At 43.6% G+C, this 26461-nt stretch overlaps 1 protein-coding gene across 1 annotated transcript in view; it reads left to right on the forward strand.

Annotated features, from left to right (window-relative positions):
• The first annotated feature begins 1596 nt into the window (after positions 1-1596).
• Positions 1597-26461, forward strand: part of Syap1 (synapse associated protein 1) — a 29669-nt gene continuing 4804 nt past the window's right edge. The window contains exons 1-6 of the mRNA XM_051142339.1: positions 1597-1994; positions 6061-6179; positions 6518-6584; positions 9799-9872; positions 15687-15826; positions 25863-26011. Coding sequence (XP_050998296.1) covers positions 1787-1994; positions 6061-6179; positions 6518-6584; positions 9799-9872; positions 15687-15826; positions 25863-26011 — 757 coding nt within the window. The 5' untranslated portion in view covers positions 1597-1786. The remainder of the gene's footprint in view (positions 1995-6060; positions 6180-6517; positions 6585-9798; positions 9873-15686; positions 15827-25862; positions 26012-26461) is intronic.

The raw sequence follows: 26461 nt of genomic DNA on the forward strand, positions 1-26461 counted from the left end.
AAAAAACTTCACTATGTAACTCTGGATGTCCTAAGTAGACAAGGCTGGCCTCAAACCCACAGAAATCTGCCTGCCTTTGCCACCCAAGTGCCAGGCTTTGAGACCCTGTCTTTAAAAGAAAAGAAAAGAGAGAGAGAGAGAGAGAGAGAGAGAGAGAGAGAGAGAGAGAGAGGCAAAGAAAGTAAGTACACGTATCCAAGGGTTTTCTTTTCTATTTTATTCTTTACTACATGATATTTAGTGTTTGGGGTGGGGAAGAACACAACACATACTCTGGTACAGGCATGACGATGAGAGGACAAGTTACCAGAGTAGGTGCTTTTCTTTTACCATGTGGATGCCAGGTCGAGGCAAGGTGGCAGGCACCTTTACCTATAAGCCATGGGACCCACTGGAGTTTTATAGCCTAAGTTTCACTCATTTTTGTGTTTTCGAAAAAGGTCTCTTGTAGCTCTGGGTAGTGTTAAACTCACAGTGATCCTCCAGCCTCACCTTCCTGAGTGCTCAGGGTACAGGTGTGCACCACCATGTTCAGCTAAATCTTTCTATGCGTACACGTATGTGCACGTTTTGCTGTGCTGGGCATGAATTTTTTACCACTCTACCATGGAGCAACAGTCCCCGATCTCTAAGTTATTGGGTAAAATATTTTAAATTATATTTATTGCGTAGGTAGCCACAAAGACTGTGTGGAGGTCAGAGGACAGACAACCTCTAAGAGCCAGTTGTCTCACTCTATCACATAGGTACCAGGAATCAAAATCAGGTTGTCAAGCTTGGTGGCAAGTACCATTCCCTGCTGAGCCGTTTCACCCACCCACTGTAAACCATTTTCAATCTACAAATACCCCACTCCACTTCTTTCTTGCAATTTGTTTTCTTTTCTTCTTTAGGGTTTTTTTTTAATGATATGCTTTTGTTTTGTTCTGTTTTTCCAGATAGGGTTTCTCTATGTAATAGCCCTGATTGTCCTGGAACTCTCTTTGTAGACCAGGCTGGCCTCGAACTCAGAGATCCGACAGCCGCCCCCTCCTGAGTGCTGGGATTAAAGGCGTGCGCCACCACGCCCACCTGGCTAATGTTAAGCGTTTGCCACATAGGTCTTATGTAGCCCAGGTTGGCCTAAGTCACTGTGTACTTAAAGCTGCCTTTGACCTCTCAATCCTTCTCTCATCTCCCAAAACCTGGGATTACAAGTATGTGCCATTACTCCCACTTTGGGGTTACTTAGACTCAGGAGGAGGTTTGAGTCCTCAATTTCCAAGGGTGGGGGTGTAACCCAGTCCAGGTAGGACAAGCCCAGAAAGATGCTATTCCACACACTTAAAAAGGAGAAAGAGTAAACGGGCAGGGACAGGGGGCGGGGCTCCGCAGGGTAAGCCCTTTGGCCCTTTGCCTCTTTTCTACAAACACCCTGCGGGCGGCGGGCGGCGGGCGGCGGGCGGCGGGCGGCGGGCGGCGGGCGGCGGGCGGCGGGCGGCGGGCGGCGGGCGGCGGGCGGCGGGCGGCGGGCGGCGGGCGGCGGGCGGCGGGCGGGGGGGGGCACGCAGGAGGGCGTATTGGCGACGCGACGGGGGCGGAGCCTGACCCGGACGTGACGCATGCGCGGCCAGCTGAGGCGCCATCATAAAGGGTGGGCCAAAGGCCGACTGGCGTCTGAGGTGTCGCTCCGGTTTCCGCCGAGTCTCTCTCGAAGACCCGCGGAGTTAGGTCGTTCTACGGGTAGAGGCGGCAGACTATTAGGTGAGGGGACCGCGGCGGCGGCGGCGGCGACCCCGCCAGCGGGATGTTCCGAGGGCTGAGCAGCTGGTTAGGTTTGAAACAGCCCGAGGGGGCGGCGGCAGAGGAGGAGCCGCCCCGCGACGAAGGCGAAGAGCTGTTGGCGGGAGCCGCGCCTCCTGAGGAGAGCTCTGGGGCCCCAGCGGAGCCCACCCCGGGCGAGCAGCAAGCGCCGCAGGAGGACCCAGAACCCCACCAGGCCAGAGGCCTCAGCAGTGAGTCCTCTCCGGGACCCGAGGGCGGGCTGGGAGGGGACGCGGCCATGCAGGTGTGTGAGGAGGGGCGTCGGTCGCCCGGGACGTGGGACAGATGGGTGAGGAGCTAGGCAACGCCAAAGCTTCACCCAGCCGTCGCGTCGTGTTGTCGACGCGCCTAAGAACTTGTCACTTTCCTGCAAAGTTTGTATTCACGGGAAGCCCGGGCTTGGAAAAGTGAGCAGTGTGCCTCTGTCTTCGGTGTTTTGACAAGGAGTTCGGTTTGTTCAACTTGCCAGTTTTCTTTTCTTTCTTTCTTTTTTTTTTTTTTAATTTATTTATTTATTTATTTTTGGTTTTTTGAGACAGAGTTTCTCTGTGTAGCCTTGGCTGTCCTGGACCCTCTTTGTAGACCAGGCTGGCCTCGAACTCACAGCGATCCACCTGCCTCTGCCTCCCGAGTGCTGGAATTAAAGGCGTGTGCCACCACTCCCGGCTCAACTTGCCAGTTTTCATCTGAATCTCCACCTCTGTCTCCCAGCTAGAGTTGGTTGAGAAAATGCCTTTTGTCCCAAGAAAAAACTAAAAGGTATTGTCTCGAGTAACTTGGTTAAATTACTCAAGCTTAAGTCATGCATGTCTTTTTTTTTTTTTTTTTTTTTTTTTTTTTCTTTCCTGAGACAGGGTCTCAGGTAGCTCAGGATGGTTTTGAACTGAAAGTCCAGAATGACCTTGGTCTTCCGCACCCCTGCGTTCCTGTTGCTTTCTAATCAGTATTTCTCTCCCCCCCTCAGGTGCATGAAGCAGGACCTTTTTCCTTGAGGTGGGAAAGAAGCTGCCAGTTGTCTCCTATATTCGGGTTTCAATGCTAGGTCTTTGATTAATAATAAAGACTTCATTTCACCCATTCACCATCCCTAAAGGGTTGGGAGAACAAGCAGAGCATTTTACTGATAGTGAGCAGTACAAGTAGAATTTGAGCCAAAAATCTACCTGATTTCAAAGGCCATACTCTTTCCAAGTTTATAGTCTAATTGAAGTTGAACAAACAATAGTCCTTGAGAATATAACCGCCTGCTGTAGTAACTAATCCTGGAGAAACTTTGGCAGGCTTAGATAGCCAAAGAAAGTGATTTTGGGGGGAGGTGTACCCTAAGGAGAAGTAAACAAGAGAATTGCAACAAAAATATATACTGACTTTAGCAAATTTTTTGTTGTTTTTTGAAACAGTGTTACATAGCCAAGGCTGGCTTCAAACTCATGACCAAGGATAGCCTTGAACCCAACACTCCTTCCTCTATCTCCCTCCTGTTTGGATTACTGGAGCTCACCACCACTCACCCACTAAATTTAGGGGTTTTGTTTGTTTGTTTGGGTTGGGGTTTTTGGTTTTCGTTTTGAGACAGGGTTTCTCTGTGTAGCCTTGGGAATTTAGAAAGTTTTAAGGGCCTATTAAGTAGGTTCACAATGCCAAAAAGCAGAGAAACACAGACTTCGGTAGAAAAGGCCCTAATGTCCAAAAAGTTTGACTTTGAGGTAAAGTGATAGGGAAAATAGCCACACTATCAAATTTTAGCAGCACATCATCTCAACCAAGACCCCCAAAGACTGCACAAGGGAAATAAAACTAAGTGTGATACTGTGAACTCACCAGAAAAGAGAATGGATATTTCCAGTGTAGAAAGTTGGGAAAGAATGAACTTGAAATAGTCAAGGAATGTGAAAAGACTTTACTGGAGCAGAGGTTGTATTAGGTCTTAGATGTGGTAATATGAGATGACAGCCAGGTGTGGTGGCACAGGACTATAAACCCAGTATTTGGGGGACTTAGAAAGGAAGATCAGCAGTTCACGGCCACAATGAGAAGTTACGCCACCACGCCTGGCAAGCCTCAGACTTCTTACATACTTGAGGCTGACTTGAACTCCTGCCTCCATATCCTAAGAGTAATCAGTGAATGTCAAATTTAGCTACACCAAGCCTGGCTCCTACCTGTGCTTTGAAAAATGTCATTTAGCTGGGTGTGGTGGCGCATGCCTTTAGTTCCAGCTTTCAGGGAGGCAGAGGCAGGCAGATCTCTGAGTTCGAGGCCAGCCTGGTCTACAAAACAAGTCCAGGACAGCCACGGCTACACAGAGAAACCCTGTCTTGAAAAAAAAGAAAAATGAAGTTAAATATCTCTGAGCCTGGTTCCCAGTAAGTAGTTTGTTTGCACCTTTGAAATCTATTGGAATCTACTGAGAGCTCCATTTGTTAAACAAACATTTGTTGAATCCCTACCCTACCTTTAAGGTGGAATCCTAAAGCTGGGCATGGTGGTGCATGCCTTTAATCCCAGCACTCGGGAGGCAGAGGCAGGTAGATCTCTGAGTTTGAGACCAACCTGGTCTACAAAGGGAATTCAGGACAGCCAAGGCTACATAGAGAAACCCTGCCTCAAAAAAACAAAAAAAAAAGGATCCTAAATACTTGCTGTTTAGTAGTGCCCTCTTCTGGTGTGCAGGAGTACATGCAGACAGAACACTGTATACGTAATAAATAAATCTTAAATATCTAATTGAGTTCTGATAGCACAAATTCAGTTACAGAGAGACTTGGAACCCATGGCTTATGAACAATAGTCTTTAAAACTGGCAGTTTTAGTTTGAAGAAGAAACTTAAGGACATTGCATAGATTAGAAGTTTATGTTCCCTAAGAGGAAGGATAGACATAGGAGGATGACTCAGTGGGTATAATCACTGGCCTTGAAAATCTGGTGACCTGCTTTTGATTCCCATAACCCACAGAAAGAAGGGGAGAACTGCCACCAAGTTGTCCTCTGACCTCCACATGCCCACCATAGCACATGTTTGTACCCCACATACATCATGTGCTCATACACACAATAACAAGTTTGGGTTTTGTTTGTCTTAGAGACAGGGTCTCACTATATAGTTCTGGTTGTTCTGGAACTCACTATGTAGACCAGGCTGGCCTCAGAATCATAGAGATCTACCTACTCTTGCCTCCTAAGTGCAATTATGCTGAGCAATAACATTTTTGTTGTGGGGGGAGAGACCTAAAGCTGAGAGGTAGAAATGACAAGAGGCTTTAAAACGCTATATGTGGCTAGCAGTAGTAAATGTAGAACTCCTAAAGTTATGTCCTGGGAAGTAGGTACCTGTATAGAAAGTATCTTGTCTCTTTTTTGTCTGTTTTTGGTTTTAGAATATGTGTGCCTGGGTTTGGGTGGTGGTGGTTTTTAGACATAAGGTTTCTCTGTGTAGCAGAGCCTTGGCTGTCGTGGAACTAGCTCTGCAGACCAGGTTGGCCTCAAATTCACAGAGATCCACCTGCCTCTGCCTCCCTTGTGCTGGGATTAAAGGCATATACCACCATGTCCAGCCAGTTTGCCAGTTTTGTTTTCTTTCTTTTTGGGGGGTGGGTTGGGGCTCAAGATAGTTTCCCTGCATTGCCCTGGATGTCCTGGAACTCAATCTGTAGACTAGGATGGCCTCAAACTCAGAGACTCACCTGCCTCAGAAGTGCTAGGAGTAAATGTATGTGCCAGGAGTAAATGTATGTGCCAATACCACCCAGCTCAAGTTTGCCAGTTTTCTTTCTTTCTTTCTTTCTTTTTGGTTTTTTTTCCAAATCAGGGTTTCTCTGTGTAGCCTTGGCCGTCCTAGACTCACTTTGTAATCCAGGCTAGCCTAGAACTCACAGAGATCCACCTGCTTCTGCTTCCTGAGTCCTGAGATTAAAGGTGTGTGCACCACACTTGGCTCAAGTTTGCCAGTTTGCAAATAATGTTTTCCTTACATTAAAATGGCAGTGTGAGGGCTAAAGAGATGATTTAGTGGTTAAGAGCTGTGCAACCATGAGAACCTGAGATTGGAACCCAGTAAAGATGACTTAATGTACCCAGGACTATGTGGGTGAATAGTCATAGGCTCTATGTTGTGCCATTACTACAAAAGGGACCTAAGAAGGTACAGATTTTGGTATTCAAGGGGGTTCTTAAACAGATCTCCCTGCACATACTGATGCCAAGGTGTGATAGTCATTGTACTCTGATAAAATGCAGGCCCTTTTTTTCCTTTACAGGTTATTTGTTTAGCTTTGCGAGTGCTGCCACAAAGAAGATAACTGAGTCTGTTGCTGAAACAGCTCAGACAATAAAGAAATCTGTGGAAGAAGGAAAAATAGAAGACATCATTGATAAGGTACCTTTAGATAACTTGTAAAAGGAAGAATATATTAAAGTTGTAAGTAGCTACTGTAATCACCTCTTTAACTCACGTAAAATATATTGTGCTGATGGAATTTTTTAGAATATCTCCTTTTTGTTTTTGGTTTTTCAAGAAGGGTTTCTCTGTATAGCCTTGGCTGTCCTGGACTTACTTAGTAGACCAGGCTGGCTTCGAACTCACAGAGATTTACCTGCCTCTGCCTCCCCTAATGCTGGGATTAAAGGCATGCACCACCATGCCCAGCTTGACTGTAATTCTTACCTAATAGTAAACTTTCACAATAATTTAACTTTTCATATTTTTTTTAACAGACCATTATTGGGGATTTTCAAAAAGAACAGAAAAAATTTGTTGAGGAACAGCATACAAAAAAGTCGGGTATGATATATGTTTGTCTTACTTTCTCAGCCAAAATTTTAGTGTGTGTGTGTGTGTGTGTGTGTGTGTGTGTGTGTGTGTGTGTGTGTGTATGTGTGTGTGTCGTTTGTGATGCTGGGTATCAACCACAGGGCCTTGCACATGCTAGGCATGCTAGGCAAGCATTGCTGCTGAGCTACAATCCCAGCTTTTCTACCAGGTTTTATTAAGCATCTACTGTGTGCTAAACTTATACTAAGGCTCTACGAATATAAAAATGTATAATACTTTGGTGGAGCTCAGCAGTAGAATATGTACATAGTGTATTTCAAGGTCCTAGGTTAGATCCTCAGCACCAAAAAATGTACCAGTATAGGTATAGCCAGGTGTAGTGGCTCACACCTGTAATCCCAGCACTTGGAAAGCTAAAGGAGTGTTGTGAGTGAGGCTGTACATAGTAAATCCAGGCCAGCCTGGTCTACAAAATGAAAAATAAGTAAATAAATAGTCAGATATGGTAATGTATGCCTTTGATCCCAGCACTTAGGAAGCAGAGGAAGGTAAATCTGCCAGTCTGGTCTGCATGGTGAGTTCCAGAACAGCCAGGTTTATGTAGAGAGACCTTGTCTCAAAAAAGAAAAAGAAACACACACACACACACAAGAATTCAGTGTTTTATTGAGCATGTTAGAGAAGAGGGTCAATCAGAGAGACCAAAGCCCAGCTGGGCAGTGGTGGCTCACGCCTTTAATCCCAGTACTCAGGAGGCAGAAGCAGGTGGATCTCTATGAGTTCAAGGCCAACCTGGTCTACAGAGTAAGTTCTAGGACAGCCAAGGCTACACAAAGAGACCTTGTCTCAAAGAAAAGAAAAATTAAAAATAAAAAGACTGAAGCCAAGCCAGGCCTGGTGGTACACATCTGTGATCCTTGTACCCAAGAGGCTAAGGCAAAAAAGATTGCTAGTAGTTTGAGACCAGCCCTGGTTAGATTAGCAAAACCTAGTCTAAAAACAAAATAGAAAACCTAGCTGGGCCCTATAACCCTAGCATTTGAAAAGCACAGGTAGAAAGATTGCCTTATCATGTGTGGGGCAAATTTGGAACTGCCTCTTTAGAATAGATTGCTCTGGGTCTGTCATGTTGTAGTGGTTAGTGGAGTTAGAGTCTACTATAAGGAGCAGATCAGTGCTTGAGTGGAGTCATGGATTCCCCTCCTAATCTTGCCTAGCTAGGTGTATGTCACCTTGGTATCCTCAGTATTCACCTTCTAACTGTTCATTGACAATTTGGTTCCAGCCCATCACTTATTACCTCTAATTTGACTTTTGCTTTGGTTTTACTCCTCAAGATCCTATTCCTTCTCCTCCTGCTCGTCTTCTTCTTCCCTCACCTCATATTTTTACTTTTACTTACTTCTGGTCCGTGTGTGGCAGAGGACAACTTTCAGAAGTGAGTTCTGTCCTTATACCATGTGGGTCCCAAGGATTGAACTCATGGCATCAAGTTGGTAGCAAGTACTTTTAACACCTAAGCCATCTCAATACCTCTTTCTATTTATTTTTATTGCTAACTATGTATGTGTGTGATAGGGCATGTCCCTTGGAGCTGGAGTTAAAAGTGGGTGTGAGCCACCTGACAGTGGATGCTAGGAACTGAATTCTGGCCCTTTCAAAAGCAGTATGGCACCTGTGGAAGTCAAAAGAAGATGGTATATCCCCCTGGAACTAGAATTTCGGAAAGTTATGATCCACAACTTATGTGCTGAGAATCAAACCTGGGTCCTCCCAGAAGAATAGCAAGTACTTACACTGAGCCATCTCTATCTTTTGTCATGAAATCTACTCCATTAAGCCATCTTTCCAGCTTTTTTTTTTTGAGACAGGGTTGTAACTATGTATCTTTGGCCTCAAGGATGGCCTTGAATTGACAGAGATTTGCACAGAGAACTGCCTTCCAAGTACTAAGATTAAAGTGGATCACCATGCCCAGCTTTTTTTTTTCTTAACAGCATCTCACTCTATAGCTTAGGCTGCCTAGAACTTGAAGCAGTTATTTGCCTCAGCTTCCCAAGTGCCAAGATTACAGATATACACCACCATGCCCAGAGACATACATTAATCTAACACTCATTTTGCTAGTTGACCCAGTGATGTCCTTTATAATATTTCCCCCCAGAATCTAGTTAAGGTCAAAAACTAGTTGAGGATATGATATTATAGTCTGTCATTTCTCTTAGACTTCTTTAATCTGGAATGTTCTAACAACCTTTCTTTGTCTTTTTTTGAGACAGGGTCTTAGGTAGTCCTGGCTGACCTCAAATTTGCTGTGTAGCTGAAGTCCTGGAATGCCTGGTCTTCCAGACTCCACCTCTAAGCATTGAGGCTGGGCTGCTCCCTGCTTAATATATTTGAGCTTTGTCTGATACTTCCTCATGACTAGAATCAGATTGTTATTCTTGATATTTTGCCATTTTCAAAATAACATGTTCAGGGATCCACAGTATGTTTCTCCCTTACTGTTGTATATATATGTGCATGTCTACACACATGTGTGCCACTTTGCACATGTGGAAGTCAAAGGATTCTTCCACCATGTGGGTCCCAGGCATCAAATTCAGGTCTTCAGTCTTGCTGGTAAGTACCTTTACCCATTGAGCCCAGTGATGCCTGTTTTGATTATCTCATTAGTGAGGTTCCTGTACTGTCATTCAAGCAGATTATTTGTTGACCAAATGCATACATTCATAAAGATTACAAATTGAGTCTGAAGCTGGGGGTGGTGGCACATGCCTTTAATTCCAGCACTTGGGAGGTAGAGGCAGATAGAGCTGTGAGTTTCAGACCAGCCTGGTCTACAAAGTGAGTCCAGGACAGCCAAGGCTAAACAGAGAAACCCTGTCTTGAAAAACCAAAAAAACAAAAAACAAATTAAGTCTGGGTATTACAGTGAATAACCATATTTGCTGCTTATTGATTAATTACTATTTTAAGTGATCTTGTAAAATCTTTTCCTTGTATTTTGAGATGACAGATGTTGGGTAAATATTGTAACCATGTAATGCCTGCAGAAGCCAGAAGAGGGTGTTGGACCCCCTGGAACTGGAATTAATATAGGCAGTTGTGAGCTGCCATGTGGGCGCTAGGAACTGAATCCAGGTTCTCTGCAAGAGCAGCAAGTGCTCTTAACCACTGAGCTTTCCCTCTAGCCCTTATAACCTTTTTTTCTCCTGTACAGAAGCAGCTGTGCCTCCATGGGTTGATAGTCATGACGAAGATACAATTCAGCAGCAGATTTTGGCACTATCAGCTGTGAGTATCCTGTAAATACCCCATATAAATATCCTGTAAATACCCTGTGGAACTGTTCAAAAAGTCCTGTTCATAGGACCTTATCTTTAGCTGAATTCTTTTTCTTACGTACAGTTTTTATATGCTCTTTTTTGTTTGAGTTTCTGTCTTTGTTTTTTGAGATGGGGTTTCCCTTTGTAGCCTAAGCTGGCCTTGAACTCCCACTATAAACTCTAGTCTGACTATAACTGTTTTCCTGTTTGAGCTTGCCTAGTACTGTGGTTGTAAGTGTGCACCACCATGCCCAACTTTTACAATTTGGGTTGGTTGGTTGGTTTGTTTTGGTTTGAGATAGGGTCTCACTACATAGCTCTGGCTATCTTAGAATTTACTTTGTAGACCAGGCTAACCTTGAACTCACAGAGATACGCCTACCTTTGTCTGCCAAGTGATTGAATTAAAGTCATATGCCACCATACCTGGCATTTTTTAACAATTTTTGAAAAACATTTTTGACAGCCAGGTGTGGTAGCTCATGCCTGTACTCCCAGCATTCTGGAGGCAGAGGCAGAGGCAGGAGGATCACTGTGGGTTCGAGGCCAACCTGGTCTACAAAGTGAGTCTAGGACAGCCAAGGTTACGCAGAGAAACCTTGTCTGAAAACAAAAAAAAAAAAAAAAGCATAAAAAACATTTTTGAAAGTTTGGAACATATTTGTTAGTTAACTTTCACTATTTTTGTAGTAACGTCCTAGATTATTTTATTTTTGCAGTTCTAAGAGTCAGGCATGCAGCGGGGCATGGTGGTGCATGCCTTTAATCCCAGCAGAAACAGGCAGATCGCTGTGAGTTCAAGGCCTGCCTGGTTTACAGAGAGCGTCGAGGATAGCCAAGACTACACAGAGAAACCCTGTCTACATTAAAGGCGTGCACTACCACGCCAGCTGGAAGAGGTTCTTTGATTTAATAAAAGGAAGATAATTTGTATAAGATTTAATAATCTTTGAGGTATAGTAGCATATGAAGTTTTAAGGCAGTACTGCAGTTCTTGTGCATGAAATGATTATTTTCCATATTTTTGGTTTACCTACATATGTTTGTTGGTAATTGACATTGATACAGAGTTCCAATTGCTGCCCCACAAAACTTTATCTCAGGAGTTCAGGAAATGTAACCATACGAGCCAGTAGTGATGTTTCAGATGAGTTTCAGAAAGCACTATCCCCCACCTCTTGTTTGTTTGTTTGTTTTTGGTTTTTGGTTTTTGGAGAAAGGGTTTCTCTGTGAAGCCTTGGCTATCCTGGACTTGGCTTTGTAGACCAGGCTGGCCTCGAACTCACATCAGTTCGCCTGCCTCTGCCTCCTGAGTGCTTGGATTAAAGGCATGCACCACCACGCCCGGCTCCACACTCTGTCTTTTGAAGCTCCCAGCGTGACTTTAATGTAGCTAGAGTTCTTATCCCTATTGGATACTGAGGGGGCTGAGACTCTGGTGTTATGCTTACGTATCTGTGTTCTCTCAGAGAACAAAGGCTAGCTTAGCTTGATCAAAGCTCAGTGCATGGCACAGAGCTTTATGAATCCATATTTGTAATGTGATCAGTAGTTCTCACTTTTATTTGTTTATTTTTATTGTATGGGTTTATATGCCTGCACATATGTCTGGCCTGGTGCCCTTGGAGGCCAGAAGAAGGTGTAGGATATCCTGGAATGGAACTTACAGATAATTATGAGCTTCTATGTATGGGTGCTAGGAATCCAACCCAGGTCCTCTGCAAGAGCAGCCAGTGTTTTTAACTGCTGAGCCAAGTCTCTAGGACTTCCCACCACCTTTCTTTGTTTTTGAGACAGGATATTGTAACATAGCTCTAGCTGGCTCAAAACCTAGATATACACCTGCCCCTGCCTCCCAAGTGCTAGAATTAAAGGTACATTTTCATTTTTAATGTACTTTTTAAAAATTAATTTATTTTATTTGCATTGGTGTTTTGCTTGCATGTATATCTGTGTGAGGATGTCAGATGCCCCTGGAACTTGAGTTATAGACAGTTGTAAACTGCCATGTGGGTGCTGAGAATTGAACCCAGGTCCTCTATAAGAGCAGCCAGTGCTCTTAATCTCTGAGCCATCTCTCCAGACCCTACTTTTTCTTTTTCTTTTTTAAGAAAATATTACATTTACTCATTGTATATGTGTTTTCATGTACACACATCATAGCACATGTGAAGATCGCAGTATAACATGCAAGAAGTTGGTTCTCTCCTACCATGTGGGTCCCAGAGATCTCTGAGCTGTTTCACTAGACACTTATCTTTAACCTATCCCCCACCTTTTTTGGGAGCTAGGAAACTCAGGGCTTTGTGTATTGTATATTTTATGCATATGATCCATTATCACAGAACTACACCACCAGTACCCCACCACTATTGGGGTTTTTTCCTAGTAAAAAAATAGTGAGTCTTTTTTGGCTTATAGTTCCTCCCAGGAAGGCCTGGGAAATATTCATTGAAATAATTGTACTCATGGACCAGAAACTCTACTTCTAGGAATTTCTTCTAAAGATATCATTTTATGGGCCAGTGAGATGGCTCAATGGGTAAAGAAAACTCTTGACTCACAAGCCTGATAACATGAGTCCAATCCCTTGGAACCTCATAAAAAGGTGGGAGAACCAAATCCGCAGTTATCCTCTCACCTCTACATGCAAACTGTGGAACAGTGGTGTGTGCCTCTACCTCCCCCAATACACACAATAATCATAATAAATACAATTTAAAAATTTTAAAGAGCCAGGCGCAGTGGCACATGCCTTTAATCCCACCACTTGGGGAGGCAGAGACAGGCAGATCTCTGTGAGTTGGAGGCCAGCTTGGTCTACAAAGTGGGTCCAGGACAGCCAAGTCTACACAGAGAAACCCTGTCTCCAAAAACAAAAAAGAAAAGAAAAAAGTGTTAGCTAATCACAATGTATGGTGCATTCCTATTTCTGTCAGATCTTACCTGCTATATTAGTCAGGATTTTCCAAAGGCACAGAACTGACAGAATGAATATGCATATTAAAAGTAGATTTCTTCGACTGGCTTTCAGGATGTGGTTTAGACAGTCCAACAGCTGTCTCACAACATAAAGCTCAGATTCTGGTAGTTGTCCAGTCCACAAGGCTGGAATGTCTCTGCTATCCCTGTCTAGTGCTGTAGTCCTGAATGATTCCTGGATAGTTGCTGGTTTTCAATGTACATTGGAATCCTGAAGAGGTTGGATTAAATACCAGTTGTAGCAACAGAATAGATGAAATTGTCATAGAGAGTAAAAACAAGCAGGTAAAAAGCAAGGTTCCCTTCTGTGTTCTTATATGTGGGCTGCCAGCTTTAGGGTAGGTCTTCCTGCTTCAAATAACCTGATTAATAAAATCTCTCACATTGCCAGGTGTGGTGGTGCATGCACGCAGGAGGCGGAGGCAGGCAGATTTCTGTGAGTTTGAGGCCAACCTGGTCTACAAAGTGAGTCCAGGACAGCCAAGGCCACACAGAGAAATCCTGTCTCAAAAAACCAAAATAAAATAAATAAAATCCCTCACAGGAGTGCTTAGTAGCTTGGGTTTTACTTAATTCCAGATATAGTCATGTTGACAGCCAAGATTAGTCATCACTAGCCAGAGACACTAGATATATTGGAGAGAGGGGCCCAAGAGAATATTGCACTGGGCCAGAAGTTGTCGGTAACTAGTATGATTCTATGCTGTGATATTTTGTTTTACTTTGTTGAGTTTGTTTTTAGATAGATCAATCTGGTCCCAAACTTAGTAGTAGCACAAGGTTAGCCTTGGACTCATTTTATAGCAGAGGCTACTGGCCTTAAATCCTCCTGCTTCTCCCTTCTAAGTACAGGGATTACAGGCATTAATACTATACCCAGTTCTTGCTTCTGGTATTTTTTACAGCTTTTTTAACCTTTATTTTATGTGCATTGGTGTTTGTTTTATGTGCATTGGCATTTAGCCTGCATGTATGTCTATGTGAAAGTGTCAGATCTTGGAGTTACAGACAGTTGTGAGCTGCCATGTGGGTGCTGGGATTTGAACTCGTGTCCTTTGGGAGAGCAGTCAGTGCCCTTCACATACTGAGCCATCTCTTCAGCCCCTGCTCTGGTTTTTTTGTTTGTTTTGTTTGGTTTGGTTTTTCGAGGCAGAGTTTTCTCTGTGTAATAGTTCTGGCTGTCCTAGACTCACTTTGTAGACCAGGCTGGCCTCTGCCTCCCAAGTGCTGGGATTAAAGGTGTGTTCCCTCACTGCCTGACTGGTATCTTTTTTTTTAAATTTATTTATTTATTTATTTATTATGAATACAGTGCTCTGTCTGCATGTACACCTGCAGGCCAGAGAGGACATTAGATCACATTATAGATGGGTGTGAGGCAACATGTGGTTGCTGGAATTGACCTCAGGACCTCTGGAAGGGCAGTCAGTGCTCTTAACCTCTGAGCCATCTCTCTAGCCCCTGACTGGTATTCTTGATTCTATGCTTTTCTTTAATGTTTCATGGGGGTTTCATGATGGTGGTAGGTTTGTTTGTTTGTTTTTCTGTTGCTTAATTTTCAGTGTTTTTATTTTTTTTTTTATTTTTTTATTTTTTTTTTTTTGGTTTTTTGAGACAGGGTTTCTCTGTGTAGCCTTGGCCATCTTGGACTCACTTTGTAGACCAGGCTGGCCTCGAACTCACAGCGATCCGCCTGCCTCTGCCTCCCGAGTGCTGGGATTAAAGGCGTGCGCCACCACGCCCGGCTTAGTGTTTTTATTTTTAATTGTTATGTATATGGGTGTTTTGCCTGCATGTATGCCCATTGCACCACTTGCATGCAGTGTCTGAGGAAGCTGGAAGAAGGTATAGGATCCCCTGGAACTGAAGTTACAGACATTGTGAGCTGCTCTGTGGGTGATTTTTTTGGGGGGGGGGTGTTCGAGACAGGGTTTCTCTGGGTAGCCTTGGCTATCCTGGACTCACTTTGTAGACCAGGGTGGCCTCGAACTCACAGCGATCCACCTGCCTCTGCCTCCCAAGTGCTGGGATTAAAGGCGTGCACCACCACCGCCTGGCTCTCTGGGTGATTTTAATGGAATGTGGGTCCTCTAGAACAGCAGCCAGTGCTTCTTACCACTGAGCCACTACTCCAGCCCCATCTCCTTCCTTTACCCACTGAGCCATCTTCCCAGCCCAGTTTCTTGTCTTTTTGAGACAAGGTCTCATGTAGCCCAGGCTGACTTCTAAACCTCTATACAGATAGTCAGATAGTACTGACTTTGAAGTCCTGATGCTCCTGGCCTCTAACTCGCAAGTGATGGGATATATAGATAGGCCTGTTCCATTGCACTTTGGCCTTGAGTTAGACTGTTTTTAATAGTTTTCACATACCTAAAGGTGTCCAATAAAAATAAATACATGTTTATATGCTTTTTAACTATGTGATTTCAACCAACTAAGTGAACTATCTGGCCTCCTGGGAGCCCCTGTCCAGGTGAGTGTTAGAAAAAATATGAAAAGTTGGATTGTTCTGTTTTAAGTAGGCAAGGCAGTGACAGCTCAGTTGACTTTGTGACTGAAGGCTCTGTTAAAATTCAGTGTATCAAGCTGGGCATAGTGATGCATGCCTTTAATCCCAGCACTCAGAAGGCAGAGGCAGGCGGATTGATGTGAGTTCAAGGCCAGACTGGTCTACAAATAATCCAGGACAGCCAGGGCTCTGTGTTATAGAGAAACCTGTCTTAAAAAAAAAAGTCAGTGTATTGAATCTTTGGTACAAAGTAACCTTTACAGTTTTTGCCTCCATTTCTTATCACAGGACAAGAGGAATTTCCTTCGTGACCCACCAGCTGGTGTGCAATTTAACTTTGACTTCGATCAGATGCACCCTGTTGCTCTGGTCATGCTCCAGGAAGATGAGCTACTAAGCAAGATGAGATTCGCCCTCGTTCCTAAACTGTAAGTGTTCTCCGGTCAAAGAGACATGGCTCACTACTGCAGTGGTGGTTTCTGTTCCACTGTAGTGATTTCACTTTCTTAGGGGCTCTAGCTACATGTTCAGTGCTAGGGAAGAGTCACTGAATGGAGGCCAGAACCCTCTCGGCGCTATCTGTTCACCCAAAAAGATCCTGCAACCCATCAGAGGCCCTGTGAGCTTGGCAGCATGCCCAGAGTGGAAAGGGAGGGCAGACTTGGCAGGAAAGTCAGGATGAGAAGGAGATGTGCTCTTTCACCCAGTGAAAAGGTAGAGCATGTCTCCTTCAGAAACAACAAATAGACTCAAATCAAATCAGGTCGATAAAGGTCCCTTGCCGTTTTTTCCCTGAACTCCAATGTTTTGTATTCATACTCTGCAGCAGCTGTGTTCTGTTCTTTTTTTTTTTTTTAATTTATTTATTCTTGTTACATCTCAATGTTTATCCCATCCCTTGTATCCTCCCATTCCCCCCCCCCACTGTTCTCTTTTTTTGTGGTTTTTTTTTTTCTTCTTCCATCAAAGAAAGGCTCTTCCCTATTCATAAAATCCCAGTTGCCCTTTAAGCTCCAGAACAAGCAGTGTTCTCAGATGCCTTGCCATTGGCCTGCCAGCAGAGGGCGGCCTTCCCCTCTGCAGCATCTGTGGGGGGCTTTGTCTCCCTCTGACTCTCCTGTAGGGTTTTTGTTGTTGTATTTACCATACTGGAAATTGAATTTTGGGCCTCACTCACACCAGGCAATTGTTTTAACATTGAAATACATCCCCAACCTCTTTTTTACGTTTTATTTTAACATAGGACCTTAATAGGTTGCCTAGGTGAGCCTTGAAGTCACTCTATCCTTAGCAGGACTTGAACTTTCAGTCCTGCTTTAGGTTCCCAAGTAACTTGGGTTTACAGGCCTGAGCTATCAGGCCTAGTTTTTATTATAATGATGATGATTGTCATGCTATTATTTTGTTCATATTTTTGAACTCAGCTTTCCAAGCATGGCCTGACACAGGACTATAATCCTAGCACTTGGGAGGCAGAGGCGGTAGGATTGTAAGAGGCCAGCCTAGGTCACAAGTAGGAGTTCCATTTCTAAACAATAGTCTGGGCATAGTGACTCATATTTGTTATTCCAGTACTTAGGAAGTTGAGGCAGGAGAATCACGGTAAGTTTGAGAACAGCCTGGGTTACATAGTTCAAGGCCAGCCTGGGCTATGAAGTGAGACCCTATCCAAAAAAACAAAACAAATAAATAAAAGCTGGTATTCTTTCTTACTTTGTAATACTTCCCTTCTTAGAATATTCCTTTTTTTGTTTGTTTGTTTGGTTGGTTGGTTGGTTGGGTTTTTGTTCTTTCAAGACAGGGTTTCTCTGTGTGGCCTTGGCTGTCCTGGACTCACCTTTGTAGTCCAGGCTGGCCCCGAATTCTTAGAGATCTACCTGCCTCTGCCTCCCAAATGCTGGAATTGTAGGTGTGAGCCACTATACCCAACTTTTCAGAGTATTCTTATCCTTGCTTTTTGGTTGCAAGATCTTACTCTTCCCCTGAGGGTAAAATGTATAGTTCTATCAAAATATCTTCTTTCTGTGAACTTTTCTCAGAAACTGGTTGGTGCTCTGCGTTCTGGGTTGTGGGCTCCTCTCCCTTGTCTTTTGCACTGTACTGAGGGTACTTGACCACCTTATCTTGAGATGGCCTTTTACAGCTGGAGAGACTTAACTAGCTGTAAGTAGGTAGCTTCTGCACTAGAGAACTCTTCAGCCTCCTGGCCAGCTGCAGGTGAGACAACAAGGGCCTTACTTGACACCAATTCCTGTGCAGGCCATGCCTGCAACTTCAGTATGGCCTCATAGCCCCAGTCTCAACTGCATCAGGTGAGCCTGGGTCCCACATGAGAAATTATTTAGACTCTATTTATAGCAATAGCCAGGGCAAGGGGGTTATAGTAGAGCTGTCTCCCCACTCTTTAAACAGACATGTGGCTTCTGTTCCAGAGCTTGTCTGAATTCCTGCCCAGTAAGCAGCAGGGCCAGTAGGCAGGCCTACCTCTTCCTAACCACCCATCCCATGGGTAGCACAACTCCACACAGTACAATTTTGTTTGCCTGTTGACTTTTCAGCTTCCACTGTCCTGCCCTCTCCTATTCCCTCTGTCTGTAGGATTTATCTATGCAATTCCTCCTCTGTGATTTCTAGGTTGTTTTCAGAGGAAGTATACATAAGCACATGTTCATTATACAGTGTTTAGCTGACCACAATGTTTTGACAAGTCCTTGTCAAACATTTCCTAGTCCTTGGGACCCCATGGCAGCTCAGGTGCATTGTCTAGATGAAAATACCACTTTGGCAAATTTATTCTAGCCTTTGGAAGCCAGTTACATAGAACCTTTTCTTTGTGTTTTCCTCTATAGTGAAACTCCTCTCTCCATAACTGTCAATGTACTGGTGGTAATTTCTTTTTACTGTGGTTTGGTGCTTTTTTGGTTTTGTTTTTGAGACAGGCTTTCATGAAACCCAGATTGGACTTAAACACCATATGTAGTTGAAGATGATCATGAACATCTGATCCTCCTACCCTCACCTCTCAGGAGCTTGGTTTACAGGCATATAACTTCTGGAGACAGAGACCAAGTTGCTCTGGCTGGCCTGAGACTCACTATGTTATTGACCAGGCTAGCCAGCTCCAATCTCTCAGAGATCTCCCTGGTTCTGCCTCTTACGTGCTAGGTGCTGGGATTGGAGACATGAGTCACCACAACCAGCCTTCTTTTGAGACCTATTTTCCTATATACCAGGCTGGCTTCAAACTTGCTCTGGAACCAACATTATATAGTTAAAATCACATTACAAAATCATCTTTAGACTGTGGCTAAAATGTCTATTTTTAGTTAAGGATATAAAGAAATATGCCATCTATTTCTCTACTGCATATGCTTACAAAACCTTAGGTATTGACTTTTTAAAATATGTATATTGTTTTAAAGAATGCAGGGATAGCCAGGCGGTGGTGGCGCATGCCTTTAATCCCAGCACTCGGGAGGCAGAGGCAGGTGACTCTCTGTGAGTTCGAGGCCAGCCTGGTCTACAAAGTAAGTTCAGGACAGCCAAGGCTACACAGAGAAACCCTGCCTCGAAAAACCAAAAAAAAAAAAAAAAAAATGCAGGGATGAAGAAGACAAGTATTCTGCCCTCACGTATGGTCACAACAACTTCTAATTGGATATGGTTGTGCGCCCCATCCCATTACTCAGGAGGCAGAGGATACGCACGTGCGCACACACACTCACTCACTATATTTTTTTAAAGCCTAGAATGGGGGACTGGAGAGATGACATAGTGGTTAAGAGCACTGGCTACTCTTCCAAGGGACTCGGGTTTGATCCCAGGACCAGTATGGTGACTCTAACTCCAGGGGGTCTGATGCCCTCTTTCTGGCCTCTGTGGGCACAGGCATACACATTCTGCACAGACATACATGTAGGCAAAGTACTCAAACATATAACTTAACCTTTAAAAAAATCTAGCTTGAGCTGGTGAAATGGTTCAGTGGGTAAAGGCATTTGCTGCCAAGATTGAAGACCTGAGTTAAGTCCTTGGGGCTATATGGTGGAAGGAAACAGGCTTAGGGGAGCTAAGATTGGACATGCTTACCTTGTTAGTCCCAGGTCTTAAGCCATAACATCAGAGCTAGGCAGCTGAGTGTTTAGGAGGCTGAGACAAGAAGACTGCTACCAGTTTGAGACCAATCTGGGCTTCATAGTAAGTTCCAGACAAAGTTTGTGTTACAGGCTAAATGAAACTCAGCCTTTAAGGGAAAAAATTGAAGTTGTGAGCAAGTGGGCTGCCTATGTATCTTCAAGGCCACTTTTTAATTCTGAGCTCTCTGAAATCATTCCATGTGAACTAACCTTGGGTATACTAATGTCTTTGTGATGACTCATGGGCTGTTTGCTCTTTTGATGAACAAAACAACCATTTGGACTACTTTCTTTGCCAGACTCCCTCCCTCTTAATGTAAGAGAGGCAGGTAGTTATAGAAAACTTTTGCATCAGCCTCTGGCAAAGAATCACTCCAGATGACATTGTAAAGGCTTGAAAGGTCCTCTGATAAAGAAGCCTGCTGGGCACAGCTGTAGCTCCCAAATATTAATCTATTTCTGCTTTCGTGGTGGATCTGAAGCATTAGGAGCCTGTGGACACCCTGTGAGAAACACTGGGCAAATGTCAGCCTGATCCTGGAAAAGACTGGTGGTTTCCCTCCTCCTATCAGAGGCCCTCAGAGTGTGACTATGATGTAGCAGCAGGGCACTGGCTGGGTTCAGGCTACCATTGGCAAGTGCTCATATACTGATGTACATTTTGATTGTTTGTTTGTTTTGATTTTTCAAGACAGGGTTTCTCTGTCCTGATGTACATTTTGAAATACAGGGCCAGTGCCTCGTTTTCTAAACAAAATAATAGCTGACTGCATCTGTTCAGAAAAAGTATCCCAGATGATGAGAGTAACACTTGGAGAAGAAAAGTCTAGAAGCTCCATATTTATAATGGCTTGATTTTATTTTTATATATTTTAATTAATTAATTATGTATACAGTACTCTGCCTGCATGTGAGCCAGCAAACCAGAAGAAGAAACCACATCTCACTATAGATGGTTTTGCACCATCTATAATGAAATCTCGGGACCTTTGGAACAACAGTCATTGCTTTTAACCTCTGAGCCATCTCTCCAGCTCTTTTGTTTGTTTGTTTTTGGTTTTTTGTTTTTGTTTGTTTGTTTTGGTTTTTGAGACAGGGTTTCTCTGTGTAGCCTTGGCTGTCCTGGACTCACTTTGTAGACCAGGCTGCCCCCAAGTACTGGGATTAAAGGTGTGCGCCGCCACCACCTCCTGACTTTCAGCCCTTGTTTTTATATTAAGGGGGGGGGGTTGTGTCTTGCATTTCTTTCTCCCTCTCTTGTTTCTTTGAAGTTTTGTGGTTGTTGTTTGGGGTTTGTGTGGTTGGTTGGCAATAAGGTCTCACATATCCTACACTGGTCTGGAATGCTATATATAATGGAAGATGGCCTTGAAGTTCTGATTCTCCTGCCTCCACCCCGAACTTCTGAGATTACAGAGTTAGACTACCATACCTAGTTTATATGGTGCTGGGTTTAGAACACAGAGCTTTATGCATGCCAGGCTAAGCAAGTACTCTACCAGCTGAGCTCCATCTCCAGATGTGTACCCTTTCTGCTTTGGTTTAGGTTTGTCTTCTAAACTAGAGATTATACATTCATTGAGAGAACAGTCACCAGTTTTTAAAAAGATTTATTTATTTATTTAATATGTATGAGTGCTCTGTCTTCATGGACAACTGCATGCTAGAAGAGAGCATCAGATCCCAGTATAGAAGGTTGTAAGCTACCATGTGGTTGCTGGGAATTGAACTCAAGACCTCTGGAAGAACAGACAGTGCTCTTAACTTCTGAGCCATCTTTCCACCCCCAATTTTTTAAATTATTATTTTGAAACAGTGAAAAGTTAGACCATTTGGAGCTTAGTAATTTATTACTGTGTGTGTGCATGCATAATGTGTGTATATGGGTACAAGTGTAATAGCTTCAGGGTTTTTTGGTTGGTTGGTTGGTTTTTTGTTCTTTGAGATAGGGTTTCTTTGTGTAGTCTGAGGTGTCCCGGAACTCACTCTGTAGACCCAGGCTGGCCTTGAAGTTAGATCTACCTGCCTCTACCTCCCAAGTGCTGGGATTAAAGGCATGTGCCACCAGCGCCTGGGAGCTTCAGGGTTTTTTGTTTGATTTTTGGTTTTCAAGGCTGGGTTTCTCTGTGTGTCCTGGACTCACTTTGTAGACCAGGCTGGCCTTGAACTCACAGAGATCCACCTGCTTCTGCCTCCTGAGTGCTGGGATTAAAGACGTGCGCCACGACCGCCCAGCTTCATGGCTTCAGTTTTAAGGTGAGAACAGAAGTTAGTTCTCTCCTTCCACCTTTATGTGAGTCCTGGCATCAGACTCAAGTCACCAAGTTTGTATGGTGGCAGGAGGTCGAGAAGATGATGTTAGATCCTTAGGAGCTGGAACAACAGTTGTGAATCACCCAATGTGGGTGCTTAGGAACCAAACTCAGGTCTCCTTGAAGGAGCAGCAGCAAAGTCTTAACTCCTGAGTTATCTGTTTATCATCCTGTTATTGTTCTCATATTTGCTTTTTTATCTTTAGTTTTAGTTTTGAGATAGTCTCCTGTGTAATCAGGACAGGCTGCCCTTGAACTCAGGATCCTTCTGCCTCAGCCTCCCAGAGAACATTTTTGTTTTCATTTGAAACCTGGTGTCTCATGGCCTTTGGTTCTTCTTTTGTGGGGAAAGGGTACGGGAGATGGAACCCAAAGCCTTGTACATGGTAAGCAACTGCTCCCCATCAGTGAGCTCTGAAGTACAACCCTAAATATTTTATTATGCATTTCCTACAGACATTCATTCTTTACCACAACCTCAGTGTGACCATGTGACATGCACACATTATTATTACAATCTGGTTTTCAGGCCCTATTTTAATGTTTTATTTGTTCTTATAATGTTCTTTTGAGCAAAAGAAGCTAATTAACTTCACAAAGAATGCAGTTAATTTCACAGATTGCATTTAGTCTCCTTCCATCCTTTGCACCTTGTGTGGGGCACACTGTGTCCTGGCACAATTCACACTTTGTTCACTTGAAGGTGGTGTCTGGCAGGCTTCTTCACTATAAAATTACAGTTTTCATCTTTGAAAGTAATTAGTGTCAGGCATGATGGCAAGGCTGATCATGCACACACTTGCTGATGAGCTTAATGACCTGAGTTTGATCCCTGGGCCCCATATGGTAGAAGGAGAGAACTGACTCCCACAAGTTGTCTCCTCAAACATTATGTTTTTATTAAGTCTTTAATGCTGAGATAAAGCACTTGCTTAATATGCACAAAGTCCTGGGTTTGATCCCTAGGCATGGTGGGGCACATGGCTGTAATCACAGCACTCAGGAGATGGAGGCAGGTGGGAGGATCAGAAGGAAAAAGTCATCCTCAACTACACAGCCAGTTCCAGGCAGGATACATGAGACATTGTTTCTACACACACACACATACACACACACACACAAAACAAAACCCATCAAGGTTTCTACTCACAAAATACTAATTACCCTTTCTTCTTTTTCTTTCTTTTCTCTTCCAACAATTCCTCTTGTGATATAGGGTCTTACTCTATAGCTCACCTTTATTTTTTTTATGTATTATCAACCCAGGCTGGCTGTGAACTCTTCTCCTGGTTCAATCTCCTAAGTGCTGGAATTAAAGGTATTTGCTGCCAACCTAAGCTTTTTTTACTTGATATCATGTGCTTATAACACTTGCAGAGACCAGAGTAAGTCATCAGATCCCTTGGAGTTGGAGCTGCAGGTGGTATGAGCCATGCAATGTTGGCTAGAAACCAAATCTGGGTCCTCTGCAAGAGCACCAAGTGTTCTTAACTGCTGAGTCATATCTCCAGCCCCTTGTTTATTAAAACAGGGTTTTGATATGTATCCAAGGCTGGATTTGAACTCACTATGTAATCTTCCTCCCCAGTGCTAGGATCAGATGTACACAAGTATGCCCAGCTATACTTATTATCATTAAAATTATATGAAACATGGTCTTGAAATGTAGACTAGGCTAGCCTTGAATTTGCTATTCTGTCTCTCCTTTGTGAGTGTTGGGATTAAAGTCATGTGCCACCACACCAAGCTCTAAGCTCATTTTATTTTTACCTTCCTCTAACCCTGGGATCCACTATTTATTCAGAAAGTGCTGGTACCTCCTAGTGGAAAATAAGATAAATTTTATCTTATTAGCGGATATTAATTAAACATAATAATGACATATAGAAAGCAAGAACTGAGCACCATTGGGGTATCACTTCTCACCAGCAGAGATGCAGCTGACAGGGATCACCGCCGTGTTTATGACTCCCTGCTCTGGCAGTGAGAAGCCTGGTTCTTTGATCTTTTTTCTGACTCCACTCCCTCTCTCACTCTTTTTCTGCTTGGTTCTTATTGTCCTTCTAAGCCACCCATTGTGTGTACTCACCATACTCCACTTGGGCACCAGTGCCTCATGCCAGACAAGTCTAATATGCAACCAAGTTTGAGGAGCTTCAGGCTGAATAGATAGAACTTCAGTCTTTATCAGCCATCTCCCAGATGATCATAGGTATAATTTGGTAGTAGAGTGCTTGCCTAGAATGCACAAAGCCTCAGGTTCTGTCCTCAATTCTGCCCCACACCCAAAGCCTTTATAACCATCTCTCGTTCTGTTTCTGCTAGTTGCTAGCTATTTTAGCAAGCTGCCAGCTGATGTATTTCCTGAGGACTACCGTCAAGCCAGATATGGTAGAAAACACCTGTAATTCTAGCTCTTGGGCGAAGCAGGATGGCCATCCTTAGCTACATAGTGATTTTGAGGCCAGTCTGTGATAAATGGAACTCTGTCGTTAAAAACAAGCGAGGGCTGGGGAGATGGCTCATCAGCTAGAGCACTTGCCTGCAAGCTTGATGACTAAAGTTCAAATGCTCAGAACCCATGTAGATACCAGGTGGGTATAATCCAAAGGATACAGGAGATCCTGGAGCCAGCTGAGAAGCCAGACTGGCCATATCTAGACTGGCTGTACCTGTGAGCTCAGGGTTTGATTGAGATCCTACTTCAATACATAACAAAGTAGAAGAACAGTTGAGGATGGCTCCCAATATTCAACATTGAGCCTCTACATACACATGTATACATGTGCTCGCACACATTCAAACATTTATACCCCCACACAAAAACACATGAAAAGTAGAAAACAAAAATGAACAATATCCACACTAATTTCTTCCCACTGCCTAAAAGCATATATTCTTTCAGAAAACAACAAAGGGCCCAATAGAGTCCTGGCTCTGCTTCTAGTCCCCCTGCTTAGTCACACTGCTACACACGAAGGCTTTGTTTCTTTCTACCAAGGATCAACTATGTATATTAAAATACTAAGAAATAGGAGGCTGCCGAAATAGCTTAACAGGTAAAGGCACTTGCTGTCACGCCTTACCACATGAGGTCAAGCCACACATGGCAAGAAAGCCAACTCCTGAAAGTTGTCCTATGAACTTTGCATGCATGCTCATACACACACAATAAATGTAATTTTTTTGTTTTGTTTTGTTTTGTTTTTTTCAAGATAGGGTTTCTCTGTGTAACAGCCCTGCCTGGCCTTGAACTCACAGAGATCCGCCTGCCTCTGCCACCTGTGAACCACCACCATCCAGCTTGGTTTTGTTTTTATATATAGATATAGGTATGATTTATTTATTTTTATTTTATGTGCATTGGTGTAAGGGTGTCAAGTCACCTGGAACTGGAATTAGATAGTTGCAAGCTGCCCTGTGGATGCTGGGAATTGAACCCGGCTCCTTTGGAAGAGCAGACAGTGTTCTTAACCACTGAGCCGTCTCTCCAGCCCCTTTAAATGTAATTTTTTAAAAAGGAGAGATGGCTTAGCTGTCAAGAGCACTGGCTCCTCTTCCAGAGCACCCAGTTTCACTTCCCAGCATCCACATGGTGGCTCATAATAGTCCGTAATTCAACTTCCAGGGATTCTGATGCCCTCTTTTGGCCTCCATGGGCCTTGCACACATGTGGTACACAGATATGCATGCAGGCCAAACACCCATTCACATACAATAAAATTAATTTTAAAAATACCAAGAAATACTGACATCTTTTTCTGCTGTGGTGAACATTGTTTGTTTGTTTCTGTCATTTAGCTTTCACTTGTAAAGCGAATGAGCGTTTCCTTTAGCACTCATAAGGACTGGAAAGCTCTCAGAGGCTGGAGCTTTACCTTGGTGGTACTGGCATGCATGAAGCCCTAAGTACCACTCCTGGAGCCAAATAAATAGGTGATCTATTCTAGGCTCTGTTGTTCTAACATATATGTCCTTGACCCTCAAATTCTCACATGTGTCACTATCTATCAAAGTGTGAAGGAAGAAGTATTTTGGAGGAATTACTTCTATCGCATCTCCCTGATTAAGCAGTCAGCCCAACTCACTGCTCTGGCCGCCCAGCAACAGGCCTCTGGAAAGGAAGAGAAAAGCTGCAGCAAAGAGGATGATTTGCCTCTGACAGGTACATTCTGGGGAAAAGAATCATTCTGGAAGAAAAGAATTGATGTAAAAATACTCCTGACTTAGAGATGCTAATGAGCTTGTCATCATGTATGCATCAAAAATGTTGACATCTCTGCACAGAAAAATTATTTTCTTTGCAAAGGAAATTTTATTTTTTGTTGCCCTTTCTGACCCAGCTTATATGTGTCTTTCCCAAGTGTTCTTTTCTTTGCTATCTCATTCTTGGTTCTTGTCTTTTTGTTTTGTTTTGTTTTAACTCTTGAATGGACCCTACAACCACAAGTCCAAGGAAATCAGGATGAATAGAAATCTAGAAATCTGAGAGCCACCTGGCCATGGTAGTGCAAGCTTGTAACCCTAGCACTTGAGATGTGAAGGCAGGAGGGTCAGGAGCTCAAGGCAAGCCTGGGATATATGGGACCCCCAAACCAAAAAGCCAAAAGGGCAA

The sequence above is a fragment of the Acomys russatus genome, chromosome X (assembly GCF_903995435.1).
Source record: "Acomys russatus chromosome X, mAcoRus1.1, whole genome shotgun sequence".
NCBI classification, from domain to species: Eukaryota; Metazoa; Chordata; class Mammalia; order Rodentia; family Muridae; genus Acomys; species Acomys russatus.